Source organism: Magnolia sinica, chromosome 8 (genome assembly GCF_029962835.1).
Source record: "Magnolia sinica isolate HGM2019 chromosome 8, MsV1, whole genome shotgun sequence".
Classification (NCBI taxonomy): Eukaryota; Viridiplantae; Streptophyta; class Magnoliopsida; order Magnoliales; family Magnoliaceae; genus Magnolia; species Magnolia sinica.
Window position 1 is genome coordinate 85,269,668 of NC_080580.1, and position 16,753 is coordinate 85,286,420.

Consider the following 16,753-nt stretch of genomic DNA (forward strand, 5'->3'; position numbering starts at 1 on the left):
ATAACAAGCAAAAGAGCATAATTAACAACACAATTGCTATAGTAGGTGATATAATTTAATCCCACTTAACAATACCAACTAGTACAAGGTACAAAAACGTTTATCTCAAATAACAGAAAAGATTTTCTACCAATGGTGAGTCTAAATCTTAAGCCTTAATTCAAATTTGATTTTACAAACTTCAAATTATGAATTGCTTTTAGATTCATGCCAACCATCTTTCAATGGTAAGAGATAATGGGGACCCAACTCTTGGTAAACCAAGTGTGCAAAAGCGCCCCCACCCCCCCCCCCCCCCCCCAAAAAAATAATAATAATAATAATAATAATAATGGTATTACCTAGGTTATGATTCATGGTAGTTGCTAAAAATTGACCAAGCATGCAAGAAAGTGGAACCATTAAAAGTAAAGTGTTTGAAGAATCATAGTATCAAATTATAAGTACATACAGTTAGTGAAATATTATTAGAAATAATTGCATGTCCAAGAAATACAAATCATAGCCAAAACTTCAAACATGATCTTAAAGTGAAGATTGTACCTTAATTGTCGCAACAAGGCCCAACCTGAAACACAATGCAACTAGATTAGTAAACATTTATACAACTCATGTACTGTAAGATTTAACAAGAAAACAACATATAACAAACAAATGAAACTCAATATCAGAAGTGAAACATTATCAATGATATACTATTGAGTTTTAAATAGAGTACAAATTAGTAAAGAAGTACAATTCAAAGGCACTCAATTTTTTGGACTCATGATGAAAGTTATGGCGTAAGTTCAATGCCGGCTGCCAATCTAACACAACCCTCCTTCATCCATGCTAGGGACCGGCAATGAAATCACAAAACTCCGACAGTAATAATGTAACCATTACATTAATTACAATCAAGCAGTATCTGATAGTCTATTACATAGGTTGCTTTCAATCAACGAGATAATCATATAAGTGGCAAAAGATGCTTTGAGAGTATCTAGAGGGGAAAGCCAATTATATAAGAAAACTTGGTGGCATTGTCTAAGTATCCCTGATATTATCATTTTCTCTAAGTAGACGATACCAATAACACTAGTAGTATCAGAAAATCCGGGTATCAGCAATGTATCGTCAATGTATCACCAATATTTTCGACTGTGTAGATTCTAGGTGTAGCTTGTATGGCTAATGTATCGGCAATATTTCAACAATATTGCTAATGTATCGAGATCACCAAAAATCTATCTGTTAAAAAAATCATTTCAATTTTTTTATGTGTGCATGGTTGTATGATGAAATCTATGTTTGTAAGTGCATGCATGCATGCATGAATGGATGGATGGATGGATCATGTATGTATGTATGTATGTATGCATGGATGGATAGATAGTTGGATGGATTTGTAATTATGTATATATGGGTGTGCATGGATGGATCAATATATATATGTGTGCATGGATGGTTATGCATATATGGGTGTGTGCATGGATGGATGGATCATGTGTGTCGATATGTTTTTTGTCATTGTATATGTGTATGCATGCATCCATGTATGGTTGGATGGATCATGCATGTGTGTTTGTATGTATGTATATGCATGCATGCATGGATGGGTGGTTGGATGGATGGATCGTTGGACAGATGGATGGCTCCACCATTTCCCCCATGTTTCCCCATTGTTTCCCTCAGTCAACAAGACATGCTTTTGGGCCCCCATTAAAGGGAAACTTCCTATTTGATTCCTAAATACGCAAATATGCTTCCTTTTCGGTATTATTTGATTCTTAAATATGCATATATGTCTATTTTAGCATCTCCAGTATCATTGAAAAATTCACCATTTTCCCCATGTTCCTCCGATGTTTCCCGGAGTCAGTGTTACATGCTTTTGGATCCCCACTAAAGAAAAACTTATTTTGTATGCATCTTTTTTGCAATTATTTGATTCCTAAATATGCAAATATGTGTATTTTAGGAGCTGTTGGGATCATAAGTTACTTAAAATAAGCTACTTATGCCTAAAGTAGCTTATCTTGGTTTCTACTTATTAAGCTGAAGTGATTAAGTAACTTTAAGTAAAAAAAAGTTACTTATAATTGACCTTAAACCAAACTTATCTCAAATAAGTTACTTATCTACTGCTGTAAGTAGAAAAATTAACTTATTTGGTGGTATCCAAACAAGGCCTTAGAATCTCTTGAAGTTTCATTGAGAAATTCCACCATTTTCCCCATGTTTCGCCAATGTTTTCTTTAGTCAGCGATACATTTTTGGGTATCGGTGATATCGATACATGCTTCTGTATCCCCAGCCAGCTATACATGTAATGATACCAATACTGCGAATGCTGCTTGCTGGTGGAATGATGATGTACAAAAAGCTATTCACAAGATACATTCATGTTTCAAATCCTAACAAAGGACTAGAAACGATGAAAATTTTGAACAATATAGAAATGCCAAAAATAGTAAGAAAATAGTAAAAGGCTAAACATAATCCTTATAAGGATTTTTACAATAGCTTGGGGATAAGAGAAGGTGAGAAAGATGTCTTTAAACTTGCAAAAATTAGAGAGTACCTAGATCATGTAAGTTACATTAAGAGCAATAACGCAATAACCAAATGATACTAGTAAAAGACAATGAGATCAATAAAAGGTGGATACACTATTTTCTAAACCTGTTAAAAGGCATCCACTCTAAGAGCATAGGGTAGAACGAACCATATGCTCAAAGAACTTTGGACACCATAGATACTTTTGTAGAATTAGGATATGTAAGGTGAAAGAAGCTTTGTAAAAGATGAAAAGAGGAAAGGCCATCGGACTATATGGTATACGGATACCAAGAAAGGTTTGGACGTGTATGGGAGATACTAGGTTATGTTGGCTGACAAAGTTGTTCAATAAGATTGTAAGATTGAAGATAACGTTAGATGAATGGAGGAAAAGTACTATGGTACCTATTTATAAGAATAAAAGAGACATACAAAGCTGCACTAACTATCGTGGGAGTGCGATTGAGCAACTATGGCATGAGATGAATATATCGAAAAATCAGTTTGGTTTAATGACAGGGAGGTCTACCACTGAAGCTTTCCAACTTTATTTATAGAGAAATATAGGGAGAGAGGGAAGGATCTCAACATGGTCTTTATTGACTTAGAGAAAGTATATGACAGGATCCCTAGAGAGCTAAATCTGAGGGTGTTGGGAAAGAAAGGACTTAAAAAGGATATAATCACTTGATTAAGGAAATCTATAAAGGGAGCGGTAACAAATGCGAAGACCACTAGTGGAGAGACAAGTGAGTTCGCAATTATTGTAGGCTTGCTCCAAAGGTCGGCATTGAGTATATATCCTTTCACGTGGGCTATGGATGTTGTGAAACTTTGGAAGAAAGTATTGAGCAAAGAATAAGGCTATGACACAAATATATCAGAAAATTAATTTGATCTCATGCCTGGGAGGTCCACCGCTAAAGCTATTTTCCTACTTAACCTTAAACTGTGTATAAGGCACGTGGTCCTATAAGTGTAGGTCCCACTTGGTGAACCACTAAGCAAATTCCAAGAGGGTATACATCCAATCACGAGCCGTTATGGCCTATATGTAACCCGATTTGGTACACAATGGCTGGGAGTAGAGTAGGGAAACCAAACCACTATACATGCTTGTGTTTGGGATTGTCTTTTGAGTACTTTTCTAATTATGCTTAATGTGATTGTTTTGTTGAATTATATGTATGCATGATTAGATGAATGCTGGGATTTGAATAATTAGCACATCCCACACACATGTACACTATCAATTATAGACTAGTTGCATAATTGGCATATCTTTACTAGTTTATGTGATTGGACCCTCTATTGGCTTGGAAGCCTTAAAGTTAATTGCTTTAGTTTAAATTGGTACATTAGTTTAAGTAAGCAATTGTATGTTAAAAGGCATAAATTTTATTTGGTCTTAATCAACCCCCCTCCCCCCCTTAAGACAGTCATTCATTCCATAGCTTTGCCAAGCTTCTGCACATAGTCGTGGTATCTTATCCCACCACACAGTTCCATAACCGTAATAGAATTTATCTTGTTAGAGCGAGCTTTGGCACTGACGATGGCATGGAACAAAGCAATGTTTTTGTCTCTTGCTTTAAACCACGAGGCTCTGGACCGTTGACACTGTTTTATCTCTTCCTGATGAGAAACTCTCGCATATACCGCTTTATGGATCTCCCTTAAGGCTCTACTCTCCTCTGAGAGAGGAGAAGATTCTTCCTAAATATTTAAAAGCCAAATAGCAGAGAGCAAGGTATTCCGTAACGGTAACAATGGTCATAACGGCTACCACTATTACCTTTACAATATGGGGTGTAATGGCCATTACAACGGCCATTACAGTCTCTTTTTCTTTTATTGGAAAAAAATACAACAAACTTGATTTGGTTCTATAATGGACCATTACGGCCCTTACGAGGAGTGTAACAAGCCATTACGGGGGCTGTAATGGCCTTTACGACCTCATAACGTGTAACGATTGCCACCGTTACCTTTACATAATGGCCTTACAACACACCATGATAGAGATGGAGCTAGAAGCCGCAACATTGAGGTCCACCTAAATATCCTTTCTCCATTTAATCAAGTTAGATTTGAGATTTTTCAACTTATGACTCTGGATAAAACTTGAACTACCTGAAAGCTGAAAGGAGTTTGATGCAGGACAACTAACCACTTGCTCTAAAAGCTCGAATTGATAGAGTATGGCGAATTAATCCATTTATCTCATAGCCCAGGCCCCACATCCATGGATAGATCCTCGGCTAAAGCCTCCTCATGGGCCCCAAATCACATGGGTTCCACCTCACATGAGCCACCCATCCCAAGTATGCCCCCTCATCCCACAGGCCACCCCACTCGAGCCCAGTGTGAAAAAACCCCTGCATTAATAACCCCCGGTGAGAAGTCTCGAACACAAGACCTCTCGCTATGATACCAATTTGATGCAGGACAACTAACCACTTTCTCTAAAAGCTCGAACTGATAGAGCATGGCGAATTAATCCCTTTATCTCAAAGCCCAGGCCAATGTTTTAAATATCGACGATATCGGCCGATATATCCCACAATATATCTTGTATCCCACCCGTGCAATACGAAACGCATAGGTAGTGCCAATATATCCCACATGTTCGATCCGGTGAGCATTTTCAATTTTAGATCCCTTTCCTTGTTGAAATTATGTTAAATCTGTGTCAAATGGTTATAAATCCATTGGTTCTTCATGTTTTGCATGAAAAATCATGGAGTTGGAGCATTGATTTCGATATCCATCAGTTCTTCATGTTCTCTATTTTTTTCGAAATTTTTCTTCAACCAGCTATCAATTGAGACTAATTTTGATGTATATAGGAGTATTTGATGAAATGATTATCACATACACTCTTATTTCGAAATGTGAGTGTAGGTGATCCGATTTAGGGGAAATTTAGGGAAATTTTGAATTGCTTGCAATGTTATACTCCAAACATGAAATCAAGTATGGATGAGGGCTGATCTACTGATTTGTTAAGTCCTTGTCAATTTTTGAAAAATAAAAGTCATTTTTAAATTAATAATTAATAATTTTTTTATTAAAATATTAATTTTGTTTTTCACAATTTCCCTTCAACCAGCCGTCAATTAAGACTAATATCGAAGTATTTAGGAGTGATTAATGAAATGATCATCACATACACTCTAAATGTTATGCATTCAATTTGAATATAGTTGCATTAGTTTAGTCAGACAGCGCATAGTTTAAGACCCTGTACGAAGCAAACCTATTATTTGCACTTGTTTTTTGAGATGTTATGATTTAAAAGTGTGTATTAAAGTCTTTTTTAACAATCCCTAGAGTTTCATTGAAAAATTCAACCATTTTTCCAATGTTTTCTAATGTTTCCCAAAAAGTATAATAAATTATCTAATACAAACAATATATAGCTTGTGAGATAACCGATATGTATTTGTATCCCAAGGATGCCATACGCAACGCGATACCGATATTTCGGACATTGGCTCAGGCCCCACATCCACGGGTTAGGTCATCAGCTGAATCCTCCTCATGGGCCCCAAATCACATGGATTCCACTCCCTTGTGCGCCCCAAATCACATGGGTTCTGCCTCACACGGGCCGCCCACCCCAAGTGCGCCCCCGCATCCCACAGGCCACCCCACTCGAGCCCAGTGTAAAAATGCCCCTTTATTAAAGTTCCACTAGGAGGAGATAATGTTGAAAATCCTTCTAAGTGGAACCAGGATATTTCAAACCTAAAAGGCTTGGGGCCCCAACTCCCCTCCACTGACTCGAGAAGGATTGGGCAGTGATCAAAGATGGGACGGGGGAGACCTCATTGGGAGACCAAGGGGAAAGAATCCAGCCAATCCAGTGAAACTAGAAATCTATCAATGGGAGATAGAGTAGGGGGAGGTTGACCATTCGACCAGGTAAATTTAACATTTAAGAGAGGAAGATCGATCAAATTGTTCCCACCCACCCGTTCCAAAAAAAGTCTCATACTTCTAGAGATACGAGAACCATTGGACTTTTCAAAGTAAAATGAGTAACATTAAAGTCTCATCTAATGCAGCAAGGGAAGTCCCATTTAGATCTAATGATGTTGAGATCATCCCAGAGAAGATATCTTCAAGAGGAGCAAGGACCATAGACAGAGGAAAAGATCCATTTGAATCCGGAGAAGGGACTTCTGAGAGGTGTCAACAGATAAATTCTTGAAGTATCTAGCTCAACTTTGACAAAAGCAGTGTAAGCAGGGGTCCTGCTTTCTCAAAACTTTGGTCGGCTGGTTGCCCTCAAAAGATCAAGGCATTTTTATGGGCTGCTGCTGTTAAAGAGATCTAAACAATAAACCACCTAATAAAAGGGGATGGCCATTCTGAATAGATGTTCACTTTGCTGTTCAAATGAGGAATCAATTAATCATCTCCTCAACCTACGCGTGAGAGGTACTGTCTACTGTTATTTCAAAATTCAGTAGGCAATGGATTATACCCTTCAGTCTTGGATTCTATTGAAAGCCGGGTTGTTGAGGCTTGTGGTTAGATTGGGCACACATTGTGCAACATGATGGCTCACGCTGTTTTGTAGTTTATTTGGCTGGAAAGAAATGATAGAATTTCAACAAACAAGAAAATGGTTGTCCATAAGGTGGGAGAGATTATTAATAATACATTGCACTAGGCAAAGGCAAACTCCAGATTTAATGGAATTTCGACTTCGTAGGTAACTTCTAAGTGCACAAAGGTTTTGTTATGCAACATCACCCAAGGTTACATCAAGGCAAATTTTGATGACAATTCTTTGGGCAACCCTTGGGGTTGGTGTTGGGATCTGCAATTATTCTAGGAAATCACATGTGGAATTCTCAGGTCCTGTTGCCATTTGTTAGTCCAATCATGCAGAAGTTGTAGCATTACTTCTAAGCAAGGTATCCCGTATCAGTATCGGTTGGCGTAACGGTGCCCTCCAAAACCGATACGGATACAGGGGCGTAACGGCCCGTAACGGCGCAAAAATTTTTTTTTGCCAAAAAAATATGAAAAAATATGGATTAAATCCAGAATATTCTACGCATTCCAAATATGCATTCATTTATAAATTGAAACATGTTTATGGTGGTGTAACGGTCCACTCTTTGGTGAGAAGTTGTATTGGACTGTCTGATTAATTTTTGAACCAGGTAACTTGAATTTGACTACAAAATTCATATATTTAATTTTCTAAATATCTAATTTATATACTTAACAATTTAATATCTTTCTCCCAATAGTTCTTTAAAAAAATAAAATTAAATTCAGGTAGATGGCATTGCCAATTTCGGGCTGACTTGGAGGACCAATCTATGCCCCAAATTAGCCTCAAATTCATGCAATTTATTGCCATTATCCCACTTATGTATTGGTGGACATTTATTGGATAGTGAATCATGAAAAAAATCAAAAGGCCCTATTTTAAAAAATAAAAGTCTACAAAATAACAATTAAAACTATTCAAATAATTTGATTTTGGCATTGTGAGTTAGCAATTGCAGTTCATAATTTAATTGGTAAATTTTAAGTTAATATATGTCTCATGTACAATTTTTGAAGGGCACGAATTGTGAAGTGTAGCACACGTGTCAAAGTTTTTTGGGCCCCACCCGTGATGAATGTGTTACATTTAAACCGTCCATTCATTTGACGAGATCGCCTTAAGGCTTGACACGAAAAATAATACAGATCTAATTATCAAGTGGACTACACTGCAAAAGCAGTGGGGGATTGAACGTCTACCATTGAAACCTTTTTTGGGATCACAGAACTTTTGGATCAATATGAAATTTGTTTTTCCTCTTCATTTAGGTCTTTTTGACCTAATGAACAGATTGGATGGAAAATAAATGTTATGGTGAGCCTACGAATTGTTTAACGGTGAAAATCATCATCTCCGCTGCTATTTTTGGTGTGGTCCAGACGATCTTTGGATACGATTCATTTTTTGGGTAATGCTCTAAAATGATATTTAAAAATAGATGAATGGTGTAAATATAATAAATACATCACTGTGGAGCCCATATAACTTTGATCTCCTTTGAACCGTTCGTACAACTCGGAGCTCGAGGAGTGTCAGCGGTCGTCTTAGGGTGACACGTACCTATAACAGCTAAGCTGGCGTGTGGTACACCTGCAAAAAAAAAAAAAAAAAAAGAGGAGGAGAGAGGGAAACCGAAAAGAAAAAAGAGGGAAAGAAGAGAGAAGAAAAAAGAGGGAAAGAGGGAAAGAACAGAGAGAGAGAGAGAGAGAGAAGAAGAAGAAGAAGAAAACGAAGAAGAAGAAGAGGAAGAAGGCCGCAGCCGCAGCCGCAGCTACCTGAGAAGAAGAAGAAAAGAAAGGAAAAAGGTAAGTTTTTTCTTTTTCTTTTTTTTCAAGGTCCGTAACGGCCGTTATGGTCCGTAACGGTCATTACGGTTACAATATCAGCTCATCGCCCGTTACGCCCCCGTATCGCGTAATGGGCCCCACCGTTACCGTTACGGCCGATACATAACCGATTTGGGATACCCTGCTTCTAAGCCATCAAGTCAGCTATGGAGCATAATATCTTCCCCATTATTTTCAAAGGTGATTCCATTAAGATAAATTTCATGGGCTGTGGGGTCTGTCTGCCATTTTGAGGATTACAGATTTAGTCAAACAATCGTTGGATCTGTCCATGGGTAAGCAGGTTTCTTTTGTACACATTCCAAGAGACGATAACAGTAAGGCTGACGAGCTGGCAGAAATGGGCTTTGAGTAGGGAGTGTCACATTGTTGGCAGGAGAGTTACATGCACTACTCTATAGCTGTTAGTCGTTTTTTCCTGTTTTTCAGTAATGGGGAAAGTCCTGTTTCAAGTTTCTGTTTCCTGTTCATGAGCACTTGAGGAGGCTCTCTGCAATGATTCTAAATATTGGTTATGATATGGTTGTATCATAACCATATCCGCCACCCCTGTTACATGATATGGGGATGAACTGTTCAATTAAGAAAAATGGGTCGTATCAGCCCTATATTGACACCAATACAGGGCCATTATGGCCGATACATGCTGATAAGGCCATAGAGGCCCCATTTTATTTTATTTTCAAATTCTCTTGTTTTTCCACTTGTTCCTTCAGTTCCACCAAAAAGACGCTCAAAAAACTAATTTTAGACTAGATCTAGACCTATTTTGAGAATCAAATTCACAAGGAGAGATGATTTGGCCTTGATGTCAAAGAATGAAAAATAGACTTAGATGAGGAATCAATCCCCTAAAGCAGTCCATTTATGAACTGTAGCATCCACCTTGAAAGTATCAAGTCATTGCACTACAGCTACAGGCTCCAGATAGCTGAGGAAAAGAGTAACCCCTATAGATGACTCATGCGGCATCAGCACTTGATGCGTTTCATAAATTTCAAACAATGTCTACATGATAACCAACTTAAAAGAGTAAGTATCAAGTCATTGCACTTCTGCTAAAGGCCTCAGATTGCTGAGAAAAAGAGTAACCCCTATAGATGACTCATGTTGCATCAGCACTTGATGTGTTTCATAAATTTCAAACAATGCCTACATGATAACCAACCTAAAACTCAGCACCTAGAAATGCTATAAAGAACATTCTTATCCTTGTTCACAAGCACTTAGCAAGGAACATTGGAGACCTCTGTTTCTTTTATTCATTTCTTGGTAGCATCAATTATTTATTTTCCTTAGTTGCAACCCAAGGCCATGATGCAAAGTATGCAGATTCAAATCCTAGTTACCACAATGAGCATAGAGATCAAATTTTCTTTGGTGTCACTGAGAAAAGATTTACTAGAAATCACCATTCCTTCACTCAAATCACCATATCTAACCACCCAAACCCAATGCATGGAGCCAGAAAATCAACCAAATCCAACAAAAGGGAAGGAAAACACTCCCCAGCATGACCAAATAGATTATCCATACACCTAGAAGCCTAAGGAAGATATCCTCCAAAGATATGTAATGGGTCAACCATACCCACATCTTGCAAATGAGAGTAAGCACATTTCATTGTTCTTGAGACATTGGATTAGACACAAAGGAAAAGTAGATTTTCGACAGATCGTATTTTCATGTTCTAAGCAAGTGGAGCTCAGAAAGTACAAATTGACCCCACATGACCTCAATGGTAGTTCATTCCAAAAGCATGTGTTCAAATATTAAAATGACAATGAGTAGTTGTCCCTCAAATCTTACTCTATGAAGGAATCCAGTTATTCCAGATAAGTATGCTATTTTAGGCTATTCCAGTACTAATTAGCATGGTGTTAGAAATTATGAACAAGCCAAATGAGATTCTCTATTAGAATAACTCCAATTGAATTCAAGTTGATGAATCCTAGCCTTAGCATACAACATCCACTATAAAGGAGCTGCTTGTTGGTGGCATTAATTGCTTAACCATTCCCAGAAAAAGAAAAAGATAAAGGGAAAAAAAGAAAAGAAAAAAGAGCAATATGATTGGCAGAACTTGCTAAAATGTACGATTGGAAAGTTTCTCATTTAACATCCTATTTTCCACATGAGTTTGTGATGCCTCTTAACCTCTTAATAGATTCTGTAGATGATTTATTTACTAAGACTCATCAATTCTATGCTTGGGGACACAACATCCTTTTCTTTTATCAAGGGTTCTACCAATTGATATGTAAATTGATATAATGATATGTTACCATAAATAATTAAAATTCAATTTCTTGATCTGTATCTTCAATTTTTGGAACTTTCGAAGTTCTTTCATCAAGCCCTGATTGTATTTGATTAAATCCAAATATTGTAGACATTCCCTCACTTCCATCCTAGATCATCTCCCGTTTCCCAATGTTTAAATATGCTGCTCGTGTCCAACGCATCAATTCACATCTTGTCTCTTAACTGACTCAATTAACAAGAATGGTATGCAACTACAAACTGCAGAGGTAACATGCTGGGGCAAGTATTTCGATGAACAAGAGACTAACTAAAAGATCTTGGGCAACCATATTGTACAGATTGTTGATCAAAAGACCTGTTCGCCTCCTCACAACAACACGCCACATGGGATCAAATGAAAAAAAAAAAAACCATGATCACAATACAGAGAACGAATTGGGTCTGGGGCGTCAAACGCATTACCGAATATACTCCTGAAAACAATGCACTTACCTAACAATTGGTCCACGATCTTTTAGCAGTCACAAGAAGAGCTTTTGCATTAATCTCACTTGAGGTTAACTACTCAGCCCATCCATGGATGACGAGACCCATGGACCATGGACCATTCTGATTTTATAACTGTCAAGGTAAATGCCCCCAACAGATCTCAGGAATTACCCAGCCAGTGTGTACTGTGGGCCCCACCCTAACATCAAACCTCGGGCTCAATTAGCGCACAACGAATTCCAATGACGATACGCATGTGATCGATCATGGAAAGAATGGGAACACAAAGGGGGAAAAAGAGAAATTATATGATCCCCAGCGAGAAGGTATGCATCATATCATGTTGTCAGGCCCTAATTCCATACAAGTAGGGCCAGTGATCTAGTCAGTTGATCCGATGTACCTGACCTATTCGCCTATTAATGAAGATTGTTGCTGCATCTTTTCTTCTTAACCATATAAATCAGAAACGTAAGGAGATTTCAGTGGCATGATCCATCCATTAATTAACTGATGGGCAAGGAAAGGGACTAACCGATCGGACATCGCAGCGATGTTCTTGAAGGCGAGGATAAGAGAACGGTCAGGATTGGAGCCGCGGTTCTGCCAGCGACCGAGGGAGGATGAGAGGAAATCGGTCTGGACGCCGTTAGGCTTTGAAATGACGGTGGAGAGACCACCATCGGTGAGAAGAGGGTTGGAGGGACCACCGACACGGACGGGATCGTTGTCGCCGGACTCGTTAGCGAAAGTTCTCCATTCGGAGGTCTCATCGACGGAATGAGCCTCAAGAACGAGACCGCACTCGTAGCAGACGGTGTCGCCGGCGGCATGATCGAATACGACTTCCGTGCTTCTCTTGCAGTCAGGGCAATAGCTCTCAGCCATCTGATCTGATCTTTTCAAACCATCAATTTCCCAAATACAGGAAAGAGATAGAAGAGAAGGCTTTTTTTTCCCCTTGTAAGAGCGGCCTTGTCGCCTTTCCGTGTGAAGAGTTGTTGAGAGCTGTCCGCAGCGTGGGGTAACTCTAGCGTTGGCATTGCTGAATTCGTTTGCGCGCATAAATGCACCTAACGCCTGTCGGATTGGGTACTACATTACCAGGACGGTACTGTCAGGGGATCTGTGGGGGCCACTATGACATATTTGTTTTATCCTATCCGTTCATCCATTTTGAAATATCATTTTAGTTAAGGGATCCTGAATGAAGGAAGAGTGAAGGATCGAGTGTATCACACCACAAGAAGCAGTTTTGACAATGAATCCCACCGTTGAAAACTTTCTAAGGGTCTATCGTGATGTTTATTCCCTGTCCACCAAGTTCATAACGCGACGTATACCTGGATAAAGTAAAAACATAAATATCAGCTTGATCCAAAACTTACATGATCCGTAAGAGGTTTTCAGCTGTAGGCATTTATTCATCGCTGTTTCCTGAGGTGTGGTCCACTTGAGCATTTGATCTGTCTCATTTTTGGGCTGATTGCTTAAAATGATTTTTTTAATGGATGGACGGTGTGGATAAAACCTATAATCACAGTGGACCACAGAGACCCTATCAGGACCATCGGTATCTAGCTTGGTTCTGGTGGGTGCGTGTGCAAAATCCGCGAAAGATGCACGAGCCGATCCTGCCAGCGATCGCGTCGCGGTCAAGAAAACTGTAGGTGTTATCGGGTGTGCTGGGCGGAAACGGATTGGCTACTCCCCTTGACACCAGCCATTGTTGGGTGGTCGGTGCTCTATGGGCCCCACCATGATTTATGTGTTTCATCCATGCCGTACATCTATTTTTACAGATCATTTTCAGAAACGAAACCAGAAATTAGCTATATCCCAATCTCCATTGGACCACATTACAAGAAACAGTGTTCAATGAGGGTCAAACATTAAAAACAATTTGGAGGCCATAAAAGTTTTGGATCAAGTTTTTTCCCTTAAGCTGGGCCTGTATTACCTAATCAACGGATTGGATGCCAAATAAACAGTACAGTGGGCCTTATGAGGATTTTAATGGTGGATATCCAATTACTATTGTTTTAATGTGGCGTGGTCCACTTGAGATTTATGTCACTCTCATTTTTGGAATTACACCTAAAATTATCTGTAAAAATTTATGAACGGAGTGGGTGAAATACATACATCATAGTAGGGCTCACTGAGCACCGACCATCAGCCACGGGGCTGGTGTCAGGGGAGTAGCCAATCTGTTTCCCCGCTGGGCATGCAAGTTGAATAACGTGTGAATGGAAGCGGATTGGCTGGTGTAGCTCACACCAGCTATATAGCTGCTGTAGGTACGTGTCGTGCGAAGCCGAGCACTAACGCTCCTCCAGCTCCAAGCCGTGCGAACGGTTCAAAGGAGATCAAAGTTACATGGGCGCCACAGTTATCTATCCCGTTCATCTGTTTTTATAGATAATTTCAGAGCATTATCCAAAAAAAATAAAAAAATCATATATAAAGATCATGTGGACCACACCACAAATAGCAGTGGAAATAATGATTTTCACCCTTAAAAAAATCGTAGGCCCACCATAACGTTTATTTTCTATCGAATCCGTTCATAAGGTCACAAATAAAAAATTAAAAAAAAATCATATTGATCCAAAATTTTGTGACCCCAAAAATGGTTTCAATGGTAGACGTTCAATCCCCCACTAGTTTTGTAGTGTGGTCCACTTTATAGCTATATCTATCTTATTTGTCGTCTCAAGCCTTAAGACGAGCTCGCCAAATGGATGGATGGTTTGGATATAACAGATACCTCATGATTAGACCCACAGAACTTGTTGAGGTCAATATTGCAGCTACATAGCCAGTGTGAGGTACACCAGTCAATCCGCTTCCACTGTTGTTATTTCAATCTAAGTGATGATTAGTATTTGCTTGCGGGAATTAAACCTACCGCACAATTCAAATTTAACTGCTGTCACCCCAAGCACTTGAGAGGCACATATATCGGAAATTGACCATACATGACCGAAGTCTAATAAAATCGATCACTTATTCATCCACTTGCACGGCCTTGATTAAAATGATTGGGTAATTTTCATCCTTTGAAAATGGGTTATACCTCCGTCTTCTATATGAAATGATTTTATTTCTTCATTATATATAAAATAAAAATGAAATTCTTACAAGACATCATGAAGAACAACCGTAAAACGCCTCTAGATGAAAAACTTGGCTTGATAATCGAATTAAATTCAACGTATGATCATATACTCGAATTACAACTAAAGTTAATAACTACTTGATTACTATTATGAATTACACTAAGGAATGTAAATGACAGATAAAAGTAAAGATTATGCTAAGAAATATAAATGATAGATGATTGAAAGATATATTTTGTTTGGTTTGGTTGGTATGAAATGACTTCTTTTATTGAATTTCTTACTATTTATAGCCTTAATATGACCATTTGCATGCTTCCCACTTTCTGATGATTACTATAACAATTTCAGCACCACATAATCTTCTGGAGATTTCTTTCTAAACTTGTCACATTTCCTAGTAACCGCTCCAATCTTATTTACCAACTCGACCATTCTTGCTTTGTGGATGGCGTGGCACCGTTCGATAGACACCAGCTATATAACCATGAAATCCTCCTCGAGTATCTCCGCAGATCTTTGATACACCACGCAACTCTCATAAAATTATACGTGTCCCTTTCTAATTGGCTCTCATAGGAATTGACATAAATAAGGCAAAACAATAGTGGTCAAAAAGCCTTTACAGACTCTTCTATTTTCTAAATCCTTCTTTTTATACGTTTCTTCTTCCTAACTATTCATCTTCTATTAATCAAGCTCCGTTTTTTTCATTAATCGATCATCGACCACACATCGGCCGCATCTCTTTCGTCATTCGCTTGCCCGCGATCCACTCGACCGCTCTTCACATTTTTTTTGTTTTAACCACTTGACCAAGCTTCTCGATCATATTCCATTTCCTGGCTTCCCTCGGCCACTCAGTCTACTTTTAGACATCTCTCGGCCGCTTTTTTTACTTTTGTACAGCTATTGACCGTTTCACTTTGTCGACCGGGGTTTTGTTTTAGTTGCCCTCTCAGTCGACCTCTTGGATAACTCTCAACCACTTTATTTACTTTTGAATTCCTTTCGACTCTTTCTTGTCTTGTCATACTGTCAATTATGATTCCATAAAAAGCACTCCAAGCATCATTGAAAACTATATCTTCCCCTTACTATAACACGTGTCTCCTCCAATTGGGTTTTCCAAGAATTGTTAGAAATATGGTACAACACAAGGTATGATACTTCGTGCGCCTGCACTAAACGTAGCACGCAAGAACTCAAATTAAACTGTCAAAATTATGGAGCCCACTGCAAACAAGTCGATTGAACAAAAACTACACCGAACTAGTGTTTTATATGGTTGACATCTAACAGATGCTTAAAATGGAAAATGATCAACAGTTTGGATTCCAAATAAAATGTCCACCAATTAAATATTAGAGTTACTAAATACATCTTATTTTGTGTAATATCATATTGCATGGGCCTTAAGATTTTTTAGACAGTTTAATTTGAGTTGTATATATGTTATTGGTATAATTTTAATTGCAAGAGTATGAATCATCACGGTTTGTCGTGGTATAAAATATCACTCCCTTTAAGCTTCAAAATTTTAAATTCAAACCAAACACCCATGGATGAAATGTAGGTGATGATCGGATGAAATTCACTCCCACCTTCAAATGCCACAATAAAATATAGATATGGATCAAAAAAATTTGACACATGTGATTTAGGTGGGCCACATCAAGGGAAGTAGTTTGGAGGGTGAACATTGTCATGTACAGAACTTTCAATCATGTGGTCTACTAAATCACAAATGAGGATTATAGTTGGGCCTTATGTTTAAAGTTGGGCCTACATCTGGTGGTTGGAGTAGATTTCACATATTATGGTGGTGCCCACACTAGCCACCCACTCCTTGCTCTTGTTAAGTGTGAAATATTGCATATTTCTCCCTATTTATACCTTAGTTTTATAAACATGAG

General features: G+C 38.4%; 1 protein-coding gene across 1 annotated transcript in view; it reads right to left on the reverse strand.

Moving 5' to 3' along the window:
• LOC131253565 (transcription initiation factor IIB) overlaps positions 1-12,750 on the reverse strand; it is a 30,912-nt gene extending 18,162 nt beyond the window's left edge. The window contains exons 1-2 of the mRNA XM_058254602.1: positions 12,251-12,750; positions 544-568 (exon numbers count right to left, since the gene is read on the reverse strand). Coding sequence (XP_058110585.1) covers positions 544-568; positions 12,251-12,603 — 378 coding nt within the window. The 5' untranslated portion in view covers positions 12,604-12,750. The remainder of the gene's footprint in view (positions 1-543; positions 569-12,250) is intronic.
• Between the last annotated feature and the right edge of the window lie 4,003 nt (positions 12,751-16,753).